Source organism: Quercus suber, unplaced genomic scaffold (assembly GCF_002906115.3).
Source record: "Quercus suber isolate HL8 unplaced genomic scaffold, Cork oak 2.0 scaffold_529, whole genome shotgun sequence".
NCBI classification, from domain to species: Eukaryota; Viridiplantae; Streptophyta; class Magnoliopsida; order Fagales; family Fagaceae; genus Quercus; species Quercus suber.
Window position 1 is genome coordinate 423,768 of NW_027069978.1, and position 14,727 is coordinate 438,494.

General features: G+C 34.7%; 1 protein-coding gene across 1 annotated transcript; it reads left to right on the forward strand.

The window, feature by feature from the left end:
- The first annotated feature begins 238 nt into the window (after window positions 1-238).
- LOC111984081 (UDP-glycosyltransferase 76B1) lies at window positions 239-9,240 on the forward strand. Its single transcript, XM_024015705.2, has 2 exons — window positions 239-881; window positions 8,126-9,240. Exons 1-2 carry the CDS (start codon window positions 386-388, stop codon window positions 9,028-9,030), a joined length of 1,401 nt encoding a protein of 466 aa, XP_023871473.2. The 5' UTR covers window positions 239-385; the 3' UTR covers window positions 9,031-9,240.
- Window positions 9,241-14,727: the final 5,487 nt, after the last annotated feature.

A 14,727-nucleotide genomic window follows, 5' to 3' on the forward strand; every position in this document is an offset into this window, starting at 1 on the left:
CACTAGTGTTGATCAATAATGTTGAAAATTCCATTGGGTCCACCAGTTAAGAATTAGAATCCAATTGGAACAAGTAACCTAATTAGAAGTTTGTACACGTAATCTCATTAGTCTTAAGAAGGTGCCCAATTTGTGGCTCCGGCCTATTGGAGTTCCGATTTTTTTTTTTTTTTTGGGTGAGAAACCTGGAATATTCTTATTTGATTGGTCTACAAAAAATTATTTTTGAGGGTGTCTCTAACTTTATCATTTCAGTTCTCAATTTTGGTATTTTGTACAAGTTCCGATGCTGATAGAATCTCTTACGGTTGCATTAGGTATTGAAGGCAGTCTTTTTCGATAAATAGAAGCAAGTCTTCAACAACAGCATAGAAGCAACAGTCATATGGAGAACCAAATAAACACCCAAATGGAGCAAAGGAAGGGCCGCAGATTGGTACTATTTCCATTGCCATTCCAAGGCCATATAAACCCCATGCTACTACTTGCAGCCATTCTTCACTCCAAAGGCTTCTCAATCACCATAATACACACAAACTTCAACTCTCTCAACACTTCACACTATCCCAACTTTACATTCCACTCCATCCCAGATGGCTTATTGGAATCTGAAGCCTCTTCATCAGATCTTGTAGCTCTTGCTAAACTCCTCAACATCAAATGTACAGATCCTTTCCGGGACTGCATGGATAAGCTCTTGTCTGATGCCTCGGAGGAACCTATTTCTTGTTTAATCTCAGATTCTCTCTTTTACTTCACTCAAGCTGTTGCTGACAGTCTTAAGATCCCAAGGGTTGTTTTGAGGACTGGTGGTCTTTCCTCTTTTGTTGTTTTTGCTGCATTTCCCCTGCTAAGGGAAAGGGGTTACCTCCCCATACAAGGTATGTGTTCCTTCTCATTTATATGTATGTAGGATATAGGAGAGAAAAACTAGGAATGAAGTCTAGATGGATCCAATACAATGCTAGTCTGAACATGTTCGTGTGATTTATAACACTGTCTTAGTCTGATGCCTCAGAGGAACCTATTTCTTGTTTAATCTCAGATTCTCTCTTTTACTTCACTCAAGCTGTTGCTGACAGTCTTAAGATCCCAAGGGTTGTTTTGAGGACTGGTGGTCTTTCCTCTTTTGTTGTTTTTGCTGCATTTCCCCTGCTAAGGGAAAGGGGTTACCTCCCCATACAAGGTATGTGTTCCTTCTCATTTATATGTATGTAGGATATAGGAGAGAAAAACTAGGAATGAAGTCTAGATGGATCCAATACAATGCTAGTCTGAACATGTTCGTGTGATTTATAACACTGTCTTAGAGGAATCGCTTTTGGTTGCTTATTTGTTAGTTGTTACTGGATGATTTGTTAGTGAACATTTTATGAAAGTTTTACAGGGATAAAAAAAAAAAAAAAAAAACTAATTTGTTGATAATTTTTTCTTTTTCGGTGATAGTGGTATTAAAATTTTCTTAAAATAGTTCATTAACAAATATTTTAAGGACACTTGTTAACTGGACTCAAATAATACTTTCTTTTCTAGATGTCTTGGTGTGTTCCAAGATGCCTTCCAAGATGTCTTGGTGTATGTAAAAATGCCTTAGGAAGACTTCTATTTATATAAGTTTGGAGGTAGGTGAGCGACACGTGGTGGAGTCTGATTGGAGGATTGTTAAGACTTTTTTTTTTCCAAAAATACATGGCATTGTTTGATTGGCCGAAATATCTTGATTTTCAAGGTGGCACATGTTAGCGATTGATTGGATCGCTTATGTCATCGCTTACACGCGCCGGATGTCATTACTTACACGTGTTAATGTGTGACATGTGTCATTGCTTACACACGCTAGGCTACTTATGTCATTGCTTACACGCGTTAGGCTATTTATGTCATTGCTTATACGTGCCGATGCATGATTGGTTTTTTGCATGTTTTTTTTGTCTTTATTTTAACGACACTTGAGAAATTTTTGTTGGTTTTTGAACAATGATAGTAAAACCTAGTAACTATACGTGGCGCTTTGTAATTGGATGTTCTTTGGAGACTTGGTAGTATGATGTGTTAGATTGTAATAGGTTGGGAATTTTCCCTCTCTACCCCTGGACAACTTGGTTAGTCGTATATCTAAACTAGAAGTCTAGAATCATTTATCTTTCAATCTCCGTGACACCAGTTGGCTTTGGACTTATTCGGTTTGGGGCATTTGAAGGGTCTACAAGAGTTTCACTTGTTATATTATAATGTACTTTTAAGTTTTGAGCATTGGCACAAAAAGTATTCTCTCTTTGAGAATAAATAAATTCAAAGTCCTTATGTATTTAAATTTAATTAAAGAATTTAATATAAATCATTTAAAAAATTGTACCTAAGTTTTGTTATTATTTTAATAGGAAAACTTTGATGCTTCAACCAACCAAAAAACTAGCAGTACAGATTTTGGGCAGAGTAATGAACTAAAATAGTTAGATCAATGGTGGCAAGTTCACCTTGGAATAGCTGGACCAATTTTGCAAAACTTGAACTATAAAATATGTGTGTATATATATATATATTTTTTTTTAATGAACTCGAAGTATAAAATTTTTGTCTCAAGTGACGATTCCTTTGACATATTCTTTTCTTAAATCACATGTCCAAACTCCAACACGGACAAATATGTACAAGTTCCGATGCTGATAGAATGCTCTTATAGAATCTAATTAAATTTCGTGTCCGCTTGGCGTTGAAGGAAGTCTTTTTTGATAAATAGAACTATAGAAGTAAGTCTTCAACAACAACATAGAAGCACAATCATATGGAGTAGGGGTGTACATGGTTCAGTAATGGCAGTTTTTTTTCAAATTTATTACCAAACCGATAGAAGTCGGTTTTTTGGAACCAATGCACACCACCTAAGGTCGGTTTTTCGACCTATAGTGGTGTGATTTTTGGCAGTGCGATTTAGTCAGTTTGGTCGGTTTAAAATATTAAAAAAAAACTATTTTTTTAATAATAAAAAAATTAGACTTTCAAACCCAATATCAATATATCAACCTGTTCAAGAAACAACTGCAAACAACTCACACTCACACCGTCACACGCACAACTCACACTCACACGCATAAATAAGTATAACTAAATAAATAAACTAACTGAGTCCACAGACTCAACACACTCACACGCACGGCACGACTCTAACTCAGTTTTTAGTTATTAATTTATTTAACTCTAACTCAAACTCTAAGTCAACAACTAACTCCATCTCTAAGCTCTAACTTTAACTCCAAGTCTCTAACTCACTTCCCTATTGAACATTGAACAACAATCAACAACTCACGGTCACACTTACACGCACAACTACAAACAGTCAAACACAATATCTCTCACTCCGTTTCCATTAAAACCAAAAGAAAGGGGCTGAATTGATGGCTTACCGTGGTTTGTCGCGGGGAGCTGCTGTTGCTGTGAGGCGCGACTCAAGCCGGCAAGACAGCGAACGAGAGGCTAGAGGCGAGGCGACTGGGGCGAGAGCGAGAGAGAGAGTTAAGGGTCCCCAGGTGAATAGGTTGAATTTATAGTGAGGTTATTGAGGTTTATGTCTGAAAACCTACATAAAACGGTGCGTTTTGTGTTTTTATTTATTTATTATTATTATAATAACCCAAATACGACGACGTTTTAGTAAAAAAATTTAAAAGATTCACACCTAAACGACGCCGTTCCCCTGATCTCTGAACTGAAAATATTTCTGCGTTTGTAGCAGTTCGGTTCGGTTGAAATCGGTGATTTGCTTTGCGTCTTCGATGTCCTCACCGCATCGGCATCGGAGCTCCGTTCGCGTTCCGATCGCTGGCATCGGCTCCATCGGTCGGTGCCAATGGCGGTGCTGGAGGGTCAGTGTCAGTCGGTGTTGTTAGCTCTGGTGATGGTTTGCACACCCCTAATATGGAGAACAAAATAGACACCCAAATGGAGAAAAGGAAGGGCTGCAGATTGGTACTCTTTCCATTGCCATTCCAAGGCCATATAAACCCCATGCTACTACTTGCAACCATTCTTCACTCCAAAGGCTTCTCCATCACCATAATACACACAAACTTCAACTCTCTCAACCCTTCACATTATCCCAACTTTACATTTCACTCCATCCCATAAGGCTTATTGGAATCTAAAGCCTCTTCATCAGATCTTGTAGCTCTTGTTAAACTCTTCAACATCAAATGTACAGATCCTTTCTGGGACTGCATGGATAAGCTTTTGTCTGATGTCTCAGAGGAACCTATTTCTTGTTTAATCTCAGATTCTCTCTTTTACTTCACTCAAGCTGTTGCTGAGAATCTTAAGCTCCCAAGGGTTGTTTTGAGGACTGGTGGTCTTCCCTCTTTTGTTGATTTTGCTGCATTTCCACTACTAAGGGAAAGGGGTTACCTCCCCATACAAGGTATGTTGTTCCTTCTCATTTATGTGTAGGATATAGATGTGAAAAAAATAAGAATGAGGTCTATTTCGATCCAATCCAATACTAGTTTGAACTCTTGGAAATATAGTCTAGAAGATTGCTCAAATTAATTAACAAATTTACAAAGCAATTTCAATAATATATCAGTAAAACAAGGATATGCTTATATTAACTTATAAAACAAAATAGTAAAGTGTAAAAACATATAAAATTAAGAAATAAGTAAAAACTTATCGCCGAGGCACGAAACTAAATTGGCTGTCCTTAAGAAACGATTTTATCCCCACTAGAGTGCATATGGGTTAGGTGGTCGCTCTTCAGGATACAATGGCAACTCCTTTAGTGTGCACTCACAAACAGAATTTCGAACTCATCTGATATGCCCAAATTGAATATATTTAGTATATGATAGAGAGGGAATAATGTAAAAGTAATATGTTTTTGATCGTTTGCAACTAATCTCATATATATAGAATTTGATAGTCTTAGGGTTCTTAAAAGGAAGTAGCCAAGGATGATTAGAGTGAAAAGGGAAAGATAAAAACAAAGGAATTTCCTTTCCCATTAGTGCCGCAAGCTACTATGTATTTTCTGCCAATGAAGGGAAGGTGCGGCTGAATAGTTGCTAAGGAAATATGAGATGATTGCGGTTTTTGTTTGCTGACAAAAATTCCCATGCTAGCCAAGGAAAATTCTAGAGCATGGGCTTGGGCTTTCTAACAAAAGACTATGGGCTAAAGCTTTGAACATTCCCAATAATCCCCCACATGTTTTAAAATTTAGTTTTTATTTTTCAAAAATTGGGCAATCACAAGATGAATTAGTGTTGATGTCTTGTGGACTTGAATCAACACTTGGTATTCATAGTCTAGAGTTCACAAAATCTTGGTGATACAAGATCTTGAACTAGTTTCATGAGCCACAAGAATATGAACGTCTTTGCTTGTGAATTCTTAGATGAGTTCTCGATTTAGCACATTTTGGCCATGCGCCCTACCTTGATTTTCATGAGTGCTCTAGAAAGTTTGCCCTCACTCTCATAGGAGGCGGCCCCACCTCCAAACTCACATAGTAGAATTCATCAAGTGTGTGCTACCACACACCACCTATAAAGGCTATGAATTCATTAAGAGTCATAAAACTCAACCTCGCTAGTTTGGTAGTAAGCACTATCTACACCATAGTAGGGACAGTGAGATCTTATTCTAACTGATAATGTTATTTTGAATATCTCCATGATGCCCATTGAACCTTTTGTTGATATAGGTTGGGTTGTCATCATGGGTGATTCACTCAATGGGCTTAAGTCCCATCCCCTTTGATGTATCATAGACAAATTGTTTAGTTAGCACTTTGGTCAGAAGATTCGCAAGATTATTTTTTGACTGTGCAAACTCCATGGAAATTACACCATTACTTATGAGTTGCTGCACTATATTGTGCCTTAGGCGTATATGCCTCTTCTTCCCATTATAAATTTTATTTTTTGCACTTGCAATTGTAGCTTGGGAATCACAATGATATTGATGGTAATGGCTTATCCCATTTTGGTATATCAGCAAGTAGATTTCTAAGCCACTCAGCTTCAGTACCTGCCTTTTCTAAAGCAACAAACTTAGGCTCCATAGTTGATTTAGCATTACAGGTTTGTTTAGAAGACTTCCAAGATATAGCTCCTCCACCTAGGGTGAAAACATAACCACTAGTGGGGTTGGTCTCATTGTTATTTGATACCCAATTTGCATCACAATAGCCTTCTAATACTGTTGGATGACCTGTATATGTAAGGCCCAAATTCAAGGTGCCTTTCATATGTCTCAAGAGACGAGTTAGTGCATTCCAATGTTCATAGGTAGAATTATGTGTATATCTACTAAGTCTACTAACAACATATGCAATATTAGGGCGTGTACAATTCATTTGAAACCTCATACTACCAATAATTTTAGCATACTTAGATTGTGCAATAGGAGAGCCTCTATTTTTCTTTATATGTATGTGGAGTTTTCATAAGGTCACAATCAAAATGATTGAATTTTTTAAGTAATTTCTCAACATACTGTGATTAGGAAAGTATAATCCCTTCTCTATTTTTATGATTTTTATTCCCAAAATTGCATTTGCAACTCCAAAGTCCTTCATATTTAAGTTTGAAGATAAAAGATCTTCCGTATTTTTCACAACATTTATATCAGTACCCAAAATTAACATATTATCCACATATAGGCATATAATAATACCATTATCACCATAACATTTACTATACACACATCTATCAGATTTGTTCAAAACAACTCCATTAGAAATTAAAGTGTTATCAAAATTTTCATGTCATTGTTTAGGAGTTTGTTTCAAACCATATGATGATTTTCTAAGTTTACACACTTTATTTTCTTGTTCTTGAACCTCAAAACCCTCTGGTTGGTCCATGTAAATTTCTTCATCTAAATCACCATTTAAAAATACTGTTTTGACATGCATTTTGTGAACAGTCAATTCTTTGAGAGAGAGTGTTTATATTGTTAGTACTAATAAAAATAAGATAGATAGGGGAAACAAAATATTATTTTTATCGTTGAAATATATTACCTTGAAATATGATGGATGATCTTATTCTTGTTTCTAGAATTTAAAAAATTATATCTTTGTCTACGAAAACTTAAAATGTCCCCAATTTTATCATTTTGTCCACTTTTATTAAACTTTTTGTTGATTTGTCTAATAGAACACATTCTAAAGAAGAAGGGAAAAAAAAAAACTTGAAATATATTTTAGGGGATTCTAAAAAAAGAAAAGAAATATATTTAAGGGACAAAAATAATATCATTGTGGTTCTATTTTTGTCCCTGGAATATCATCCATGTTTTATTTTTATCTTTAATATCATTAAATTTTTAAGGGAAAGTTAATAAAAACCTTAAGAGCATTGATTTAGGAAATATTTTTATAAACTTTTTATGGGAAAAGAAATAAGTAATTGATTTTATTAATAGATTTATATATATATATTTTATAAAGTGGTACCAAAACTTTTTCAAAATTGTCAATTAACAAATGTCCGCATTCCTTAACATAAACTAATTTTTAATTTTTGTCCCTAAGCTTAATAGAAATGGATGATGGAGGGATGAAAACTAAAACATTTTTAAAATTTTAGGATAAATATAGAATCCTTAAAATTTTAAGGACTAAAATAGAAACTGGAATATATTTTAGGAATAAAAAGTATATTTTAACCTAAAAGTAGATAGCCTCAATGCTGACTCGAAGCATATCTTTCATCATTGGAACAGTGAGGCAACCAATTTTTATGGCAGCGACAGATGTGTGGTGAGGATTTTTGGTTTGGGGTGACATTGTATACCAATATATATATATATATATATAGGGTTTTCCTAACATATGGACTAAGGCATGCATTAGTAAACTATTTTGATAAATTTTTTCAATTTTCTATAAAAAGTTCCCAATTATGGATGGTTAATGAGTAGTTCTAAGATCACAAATTATTTTACAACTTTTTTGCCATAATTTTGACGTGACAGATTGTGAGTGGTTAATTATTACTTATATATGGACCCATAATTTTTTTTTTACCAATTACACTGTCACATCACAGTTATGATAAGAAGTTGTGAAAAATTATGTGGTCCCAAACTTTTTCTTGGTTAATATATGCCACTTTTTTGTTATCAGATTCTCAATTAGAAGAGCTAGTGGCAGAGCTTCCACCTCTCAAAGTAAAGGACCTCCCAGCGATCAACACGGTGGACCCTGATTCATATTATGAAATTGTAGTTGGCGTGGTCAATGAAAGCAAGGCCTCTTCGGGAATCATTTGGAACTCCTTTGAAGAGCTTGAGCAATCTGAACTTGACACATTACGCCAAGAATTTCCCATTCCAATCTTCCCAATAGGCCCATTTCACAAATACAATCTAACCTCTTCTTCAAGTAGCTTATTAACCCAAGACCAAAGTTCCATTTCCTGGCTAGACAAACAAGCTCCTAAATCCGTAATCTATGCAAGCTTTGGGAGCTTAGCGGCCTTAAGTGAATCCCAATTTTTGGAGATTGCTTGGGGGCTAGCCCATAGCAATCAGCCCTTCTTGTGGGTGGTTCGACCTGGATTAGTTCGTGGCTCGGAATGGCTCGAACCATTGCCAAGTGGGTTCCTTGAGACGTTGAATGGAAGGGCTCATATTATAAAATGGGCTCCTCAGCTGGAAGTGCTGGCCCACCCAGCTGTAGGTGCATTTTGGACTCACAATGGTTGGAATTCAACATTGGAGAGTATATGTGAGGGGGTCCCTATGATTTGTATGCCTTTTTTCACTGACCAAAAGGTAAATGCCAAGTATGTTAGCCAAATTTGGAAGGTTGGTCTGCAGCTAGAGAATGGACTGGACAGATTGGAGATAGAGAGGTACATTAAAAGAGTAATGGTGGAGAAAGAAGGCGAGGAACTTAGAGACAGAATTTCAAAATTGAAGGAGAAGGCAAAATTTTGCTTGCAACAAGGTGGTTCTTCACTCCAAAACCTGGACAGCTTGGTTAGTCATATATCTAAACTAGAATCATTTATCTTCCAATCTCAATGACACCAGTCGGCTTTGGACTTATTTGGTTTGGGGCATTTGAAGGGTCTACAAGAATTTCAATCGTTATCTTATGATGTACTTTTAAGTTTTAAGCATTGGCACATAAATTATTCTCTTTCTTGAGAAGAAATAAATCTAAAGTACTTGTATTTGAATTTAATTGAAGAATAATGTAAGACATTTAAGGAATTGTACCTAAGTTTTTTTTTTTTTTTTTTGTTTTTTGGGTTGAGAATACTAAATATTTTTTAACACACACACACACACGGGGAGATGGGAGAAGGTTTTTTAAAGAAACTTACAGTGTTGTATATCTAAAATGACCAAACTCTTGGATACACATCATAGACTTTCAACCTCTTTAACTCATATTCATTTTCCAATGTGAGTTTAACTTATTGTTTTTTCTTTTGAGAATACTAAATATTTTTTAACACACACACACGGGGAGAGGGGAGAAGGTTTTTTGAGATTAACCCACTATAAGTTTTTTTTTTAAAAACTTTCTCCCCTCTCCCCATGATTGTACCTAAGTTTTGTCATTGTTTTAATAGGAAAACTTTGATATTTCAACCTAACCCGAAAACTAGGGGTAGAGTAATAATATAAAAAAATAGTTAGACCAATGGTTGCAAATGCTCCTTGGAATGGCTAGTCTATTTTTGCAAAACTAGAGGTTCCCTTAATAGAATTGCTCGCAATTGTATCTGGCTAGCCCATGCATGACCTGAAAATTAATCCTTGCTAGAGCTTTCTGACTTTTGTTTCAAACTTCAAAGTTAAAATCCCTTTTCCTTTGGTAGAATTGGGTCTAAATCCTAAGCATGCCATATTTTGGGCGTAAATTACTTAATACAAAGTTCGCCCTTGAATTGGTGATCTGGGAACTTTGTGATGACATTGGGGATTTAACCTCTGTTATTTATCCTTGTGGAGACGCTCAATGTCAATTTAAATATATATTTTACATTATTAGATATTTTTGGAGTATAACGAGATGTTATGCTCCTTTCTCTTCTATTCATGGTGAATCTTATCATGATTGTGCAAGGAAAGAGTACCATGTCACCGAATTTTGTAGAGTACCTAATAATTACTCTAGCCCATCTCAAGGCACTAAGAAGAGGTGAAACAAATTTGACCCAATGGGAAATCAAAGAAATTTGTTCCAACCCAATTTGCTCTTTGGGATTTTTCACTCCTCACAACTCTAAGCTTGATCCTATTTTACTTCGGAATAAGATAAGTAATATCCAATTCCTTGATAAGTTAAAATGTAATACGTCCATTTCTAGCAAAAACAAAGATGTCTACTTTTTTTTTTTTTTCATTGTCGGACTTCTTTTGAGAATACTAAGTATTTTAACACACACATAAGGGGAGAGGACAGAAGATTTTAAAGAAATTAATAGTGGTGTATATTCAAAAAGATCTAACTCTTGAATACACAGCACAGACTTTAAACCTCTATAATTCACACTCATTTTTCAATGTGGGATTAACCTACTATTTTTTCTTTTGGGATTAACATTGTCTAACGTCTGAGAATCAAGGCAGTAAAATATTATTAGCTTAGGCCACTCAAATCAGCCATGTATACAGAGTTAAGTTCTGGTGGTATTTCTTTCATTCAGATTGACAAATCAGGGGTAGAGGATGCTCGTCGAGCTAAGGCATGTGCCAAACTATTACAATGTCTCCTAACATGAGATAAACTAAGCGATGAAAACCGAGCCATGAGCATACGAATGTCTGCAAGTAAATGACCATAGTGAGCCAGAGAATTGCCACCCTTCGCTAAAGATTTGATCAAAACTTCAGAGTCTCCTTCAAGAGTGATGTTGTCGAAGCCAAGTTCAATTGTAAGCTCCAATGCTTTCCGTGCTGCCAAGACTTCCACCTCTATAACTGAACCGGGTAGAGGTATTTGCTGAGTAAGAGAAGCCATGATCAGTCCATGGTCGTTACGGATCACAACTCCCAAGCTAGCAAGTCCTTCTTCAACAAAAATCGTGCCATCGAAGTTGACTTTATAAGTATCTTGAACCGGTGCTTGCCAAGCTGCTACCTGATGGGGTCGGGTTTGGTGGATGCCAACGCTGCAAGAAGCTCTCTCTAGGAGTCGATCTTGAGCAAATTTAACCACCTGATTGAGTGAGAGTGCAGGCTTGCCCAGGCGCAAATTATTCCTCCTATTCCATAGTGTCCATAGCACAGCAGCAAAAAGATCGGGCTCCCTATTACTTGCAAAAATAAGCTCAAAAATATCAGTGAAAGAGGAGCACGCCTGAAGTGTGCTGTGATTCCATTGAGCTCGAGGCCTCCAAACGGGTTGCAAAGCTGGGTAGAGGAACAAGGCATGAACCACATCCTCCTGATGCAATTTACAAACATCACAGCAGCCCTCAGTAATGATCTTTTTGCGGATCAGATTAGTCTTGGTTGGCAATGAATCCTTGCAAGCCTTCCAAGCCAGGTGCTTGACTTTATTTGGAACCTGAAGTCCCCAAATTTTCTTCCAAAGAAGTGCGAGCACCGAATTGTCTGAAGGCCCAGGTAGGCCATGTTGCTGTTGCTCAATGGAATCTATTCTGTCAAATCCGGAGACATTGTCTAACGTCTAATGTTAACTTCTAGTGATTTTTAACTTGTATAACAAGAGTAAAGTTTTATTATTGAAATCAACACATTCAAGAAGAAAGGGACAGGCTAACACTTTGATCAATAAAGAACATTAGCTTAATTTATTTATAGTCTAAATTTAAATCCAAGATTCGGTAACTTACCCTAACACCAAATAAGAAGAGGCAAGGGCACTAGTGTTGATCAATAATGTAGAAAATTACATTGGGTCCAGTACTAGTTAAGAATTAGAATCCAATTAGAACAAGTAACTTAATTAGAAGTTTGTACACGTGAACGTGATCTCATTAATTTAAAAAAAGTGCCCAATTTGTGGCTCATGGTCATGGAATTTTTATACTTTTTTTAGAGACCTGGAATTTGCTAATTTGATTGGTCTACAATGAATTGTTTTTGAGGGCGTCTCTAATTTTCTCATTTCAGTTCGATCTCAATCTTGGTATTTTATGCTATTCTTCTGTTGGGTTAATTCTTGATGACTTTAGAAGAAAAATCCAGAAGTATACAGAGATTTTTTTTTTGGGGGTAAAAGACGAAGCATAATATAAATTAAGAAATAGTGTCAACAGCTACATCAGTACAGAGATTTCTTTTTGTGCTTGTAAATTCTCTACTCATGCTTTCCTAGTGTATACAAGATATGGGAAAGAAGTCTTTATATGGATAGAGGAATGCCCCCAATATTATGGTTTCTTATGTAACTTCTGAAATGTCTCAATAAAACTATCATTTTTATTAGGATAAAGTTTAGCTACAAAATTGATTGTAGCTTAATGCTATAAACTTACTAAATAAAATAAACATTACTACATATTTTGAAAATCTAACTGTTAAATTACATGATTTTTACACTCTTAATACACACGCCAAATTTTGTATCAATTGGATATTATTTACTGTATAATCTAAAACTTATATTTTATGCATAATTTTAAATTACAAAAACTTATAATTTAAACAATTTATTTATGATATAGTTATTGATCTTTAATTTTCTATAAATCTTGCAAGCACGAAGGATATAAGAAGAAAATGTAATCCAATGATGAATTTATTAAAATTCACCTTCAATAAAAATATATTGAGTAAGGTTGTATCCTTACAATTTTGTAGCTAAACTTTTTTTTCCTTTTCATTATTATCATTATTTTTTTTTTCAAAGAAACTAAGAGTGCTTTGGCAAGTCTAAAATAAGCAAATTAGTAAGGCCCATCAAAGACAAATTTTGAACTCGCGCAAGCAGTTAAAAAAAAAGAAAAAAGAAAAAAAATTTGGGTCAGTATTTCTAGTGTTAAATTGTTAATATTTTTTAATAAGTCAGGTTATTTTACTGTATATTTTTGAATGCTTATATAACAAAATTAATGCATAAAATAAAAAAAATTATTTAATATATTATTAATATTGTATAAATTTATTGTCTCAATTCATGATTCTTTGACATATTCTATTCTTAAAGGACTTTGTTAATAGGTGTCGGCCAACACCTGTTAATGAGCTAGCTATGGATCATTTATTACCTATTACAAATCCCACTGCATTGAAAATTGACAAAGTTTTACTTTTCAGCTGTGGTTTATCACAAAATAATTTGACTTTCTCTATCTAAATTGACACACATTTAATGCATATTCAGTTTTTTCCACGTCCTTAAAAAAAAGTGAATAGTTTATTTTTGATTTTATCATATGAACGGGTGCTGAACAGAACCCATCTTAAATCACATGTCCAATATGGACAAATATGCACAAGTTCCGATGTTGTTAGAATCTCTTATTTTTTTCACTAAACAAGTTAGGTGAGTGGAGCGACCATTGTGGCGGACTTCCATGGGCGTGACTATTGGGCCACTTACTCACTAGGGAATGTTGGATTGAGTTATAACTACTGTTGTCCAGGGTAACAACAAACCTCGCTCTAACCCCATGTGGGCTAGCTGTAGGAGGGAATTCCCACGTTCTGCCCACTGGGGTTTAAACATGGGACCTCAAGCAGTGCTGCACTCTTATGTTCGCGCCAAGACCACTAGATCACCCTTCTTATTATTGCATTACCTTTGCTCCTTTATAGAATTACTAGTGTGGGTTGCACGGGCAAGGCATGTGCTGGCCCTTTAGTGAGAAAATTAATATAGATTTTTTTGGTTGAAGAAGTATGAAGTCATGTACTTAAGTTTAAAATAGTTATTTGAATATCTATGTACTATGACAATTTCTTAGAACTTATTTACTAAATGTAATATCTACTCACAAAAAAAATGCTACAAAGAATGATAATGAATGTTATCATCTTTCTACAATATTTAAATTTTCGCAATGAATGATAATATATGCTACAATTTTTTTGAAGATCTTCATTAAATTAAATATTTGCAATCATTTACAATGAAGATTTTGTTATTCACATTTCATTCTTTATTATCATATTTTATGAGTCTAACTACGATGTTTAACTTACTTATTTTTAATGAATACCCTTTTAAGCAAGAAAATAATTAAAAAAAGAACAAAATAACAAAAGACATATGTCATCAAAGTTTCTAATAGATAAAATTATAAGTGTAGAAGATTTAAACCTAATAAATTAGTGTTCTATAGGTAACAAATAGAACACCATATATCATCATTCTAATTTTCCAAGCATGACTACCAGTCTACCACATAAAATTCAAAATATACAAAGAAATTTTTTGGGACATTAAAATTTAGTAGGAGTATATTAGACATTGCATAATGGAATATTTTAGGAATTATAAGATTTTGTTAGGGTTTAACTAAGAGAGAAACAATAGGGGTATATGCTCATTTACAAAATATAAATGATGAAATTATTCAACTTTAGTTTAAGGGGGTAATGCAACTACCCTAAACATAAATGAGGAAAGTATTACTTCATCAATTTGTGCGTGTAAAACAATATGTGTGTATGTGTTTATTTTTACTTTTTAAAAACACTTGAAACAATGTGTAAAAAAAAAAAAAAATCAACCTAAAAAAATTATGCATTAAACACTGAATTTTAGTTCAACAAATTGAATAAACCAAAAAAGAAGTC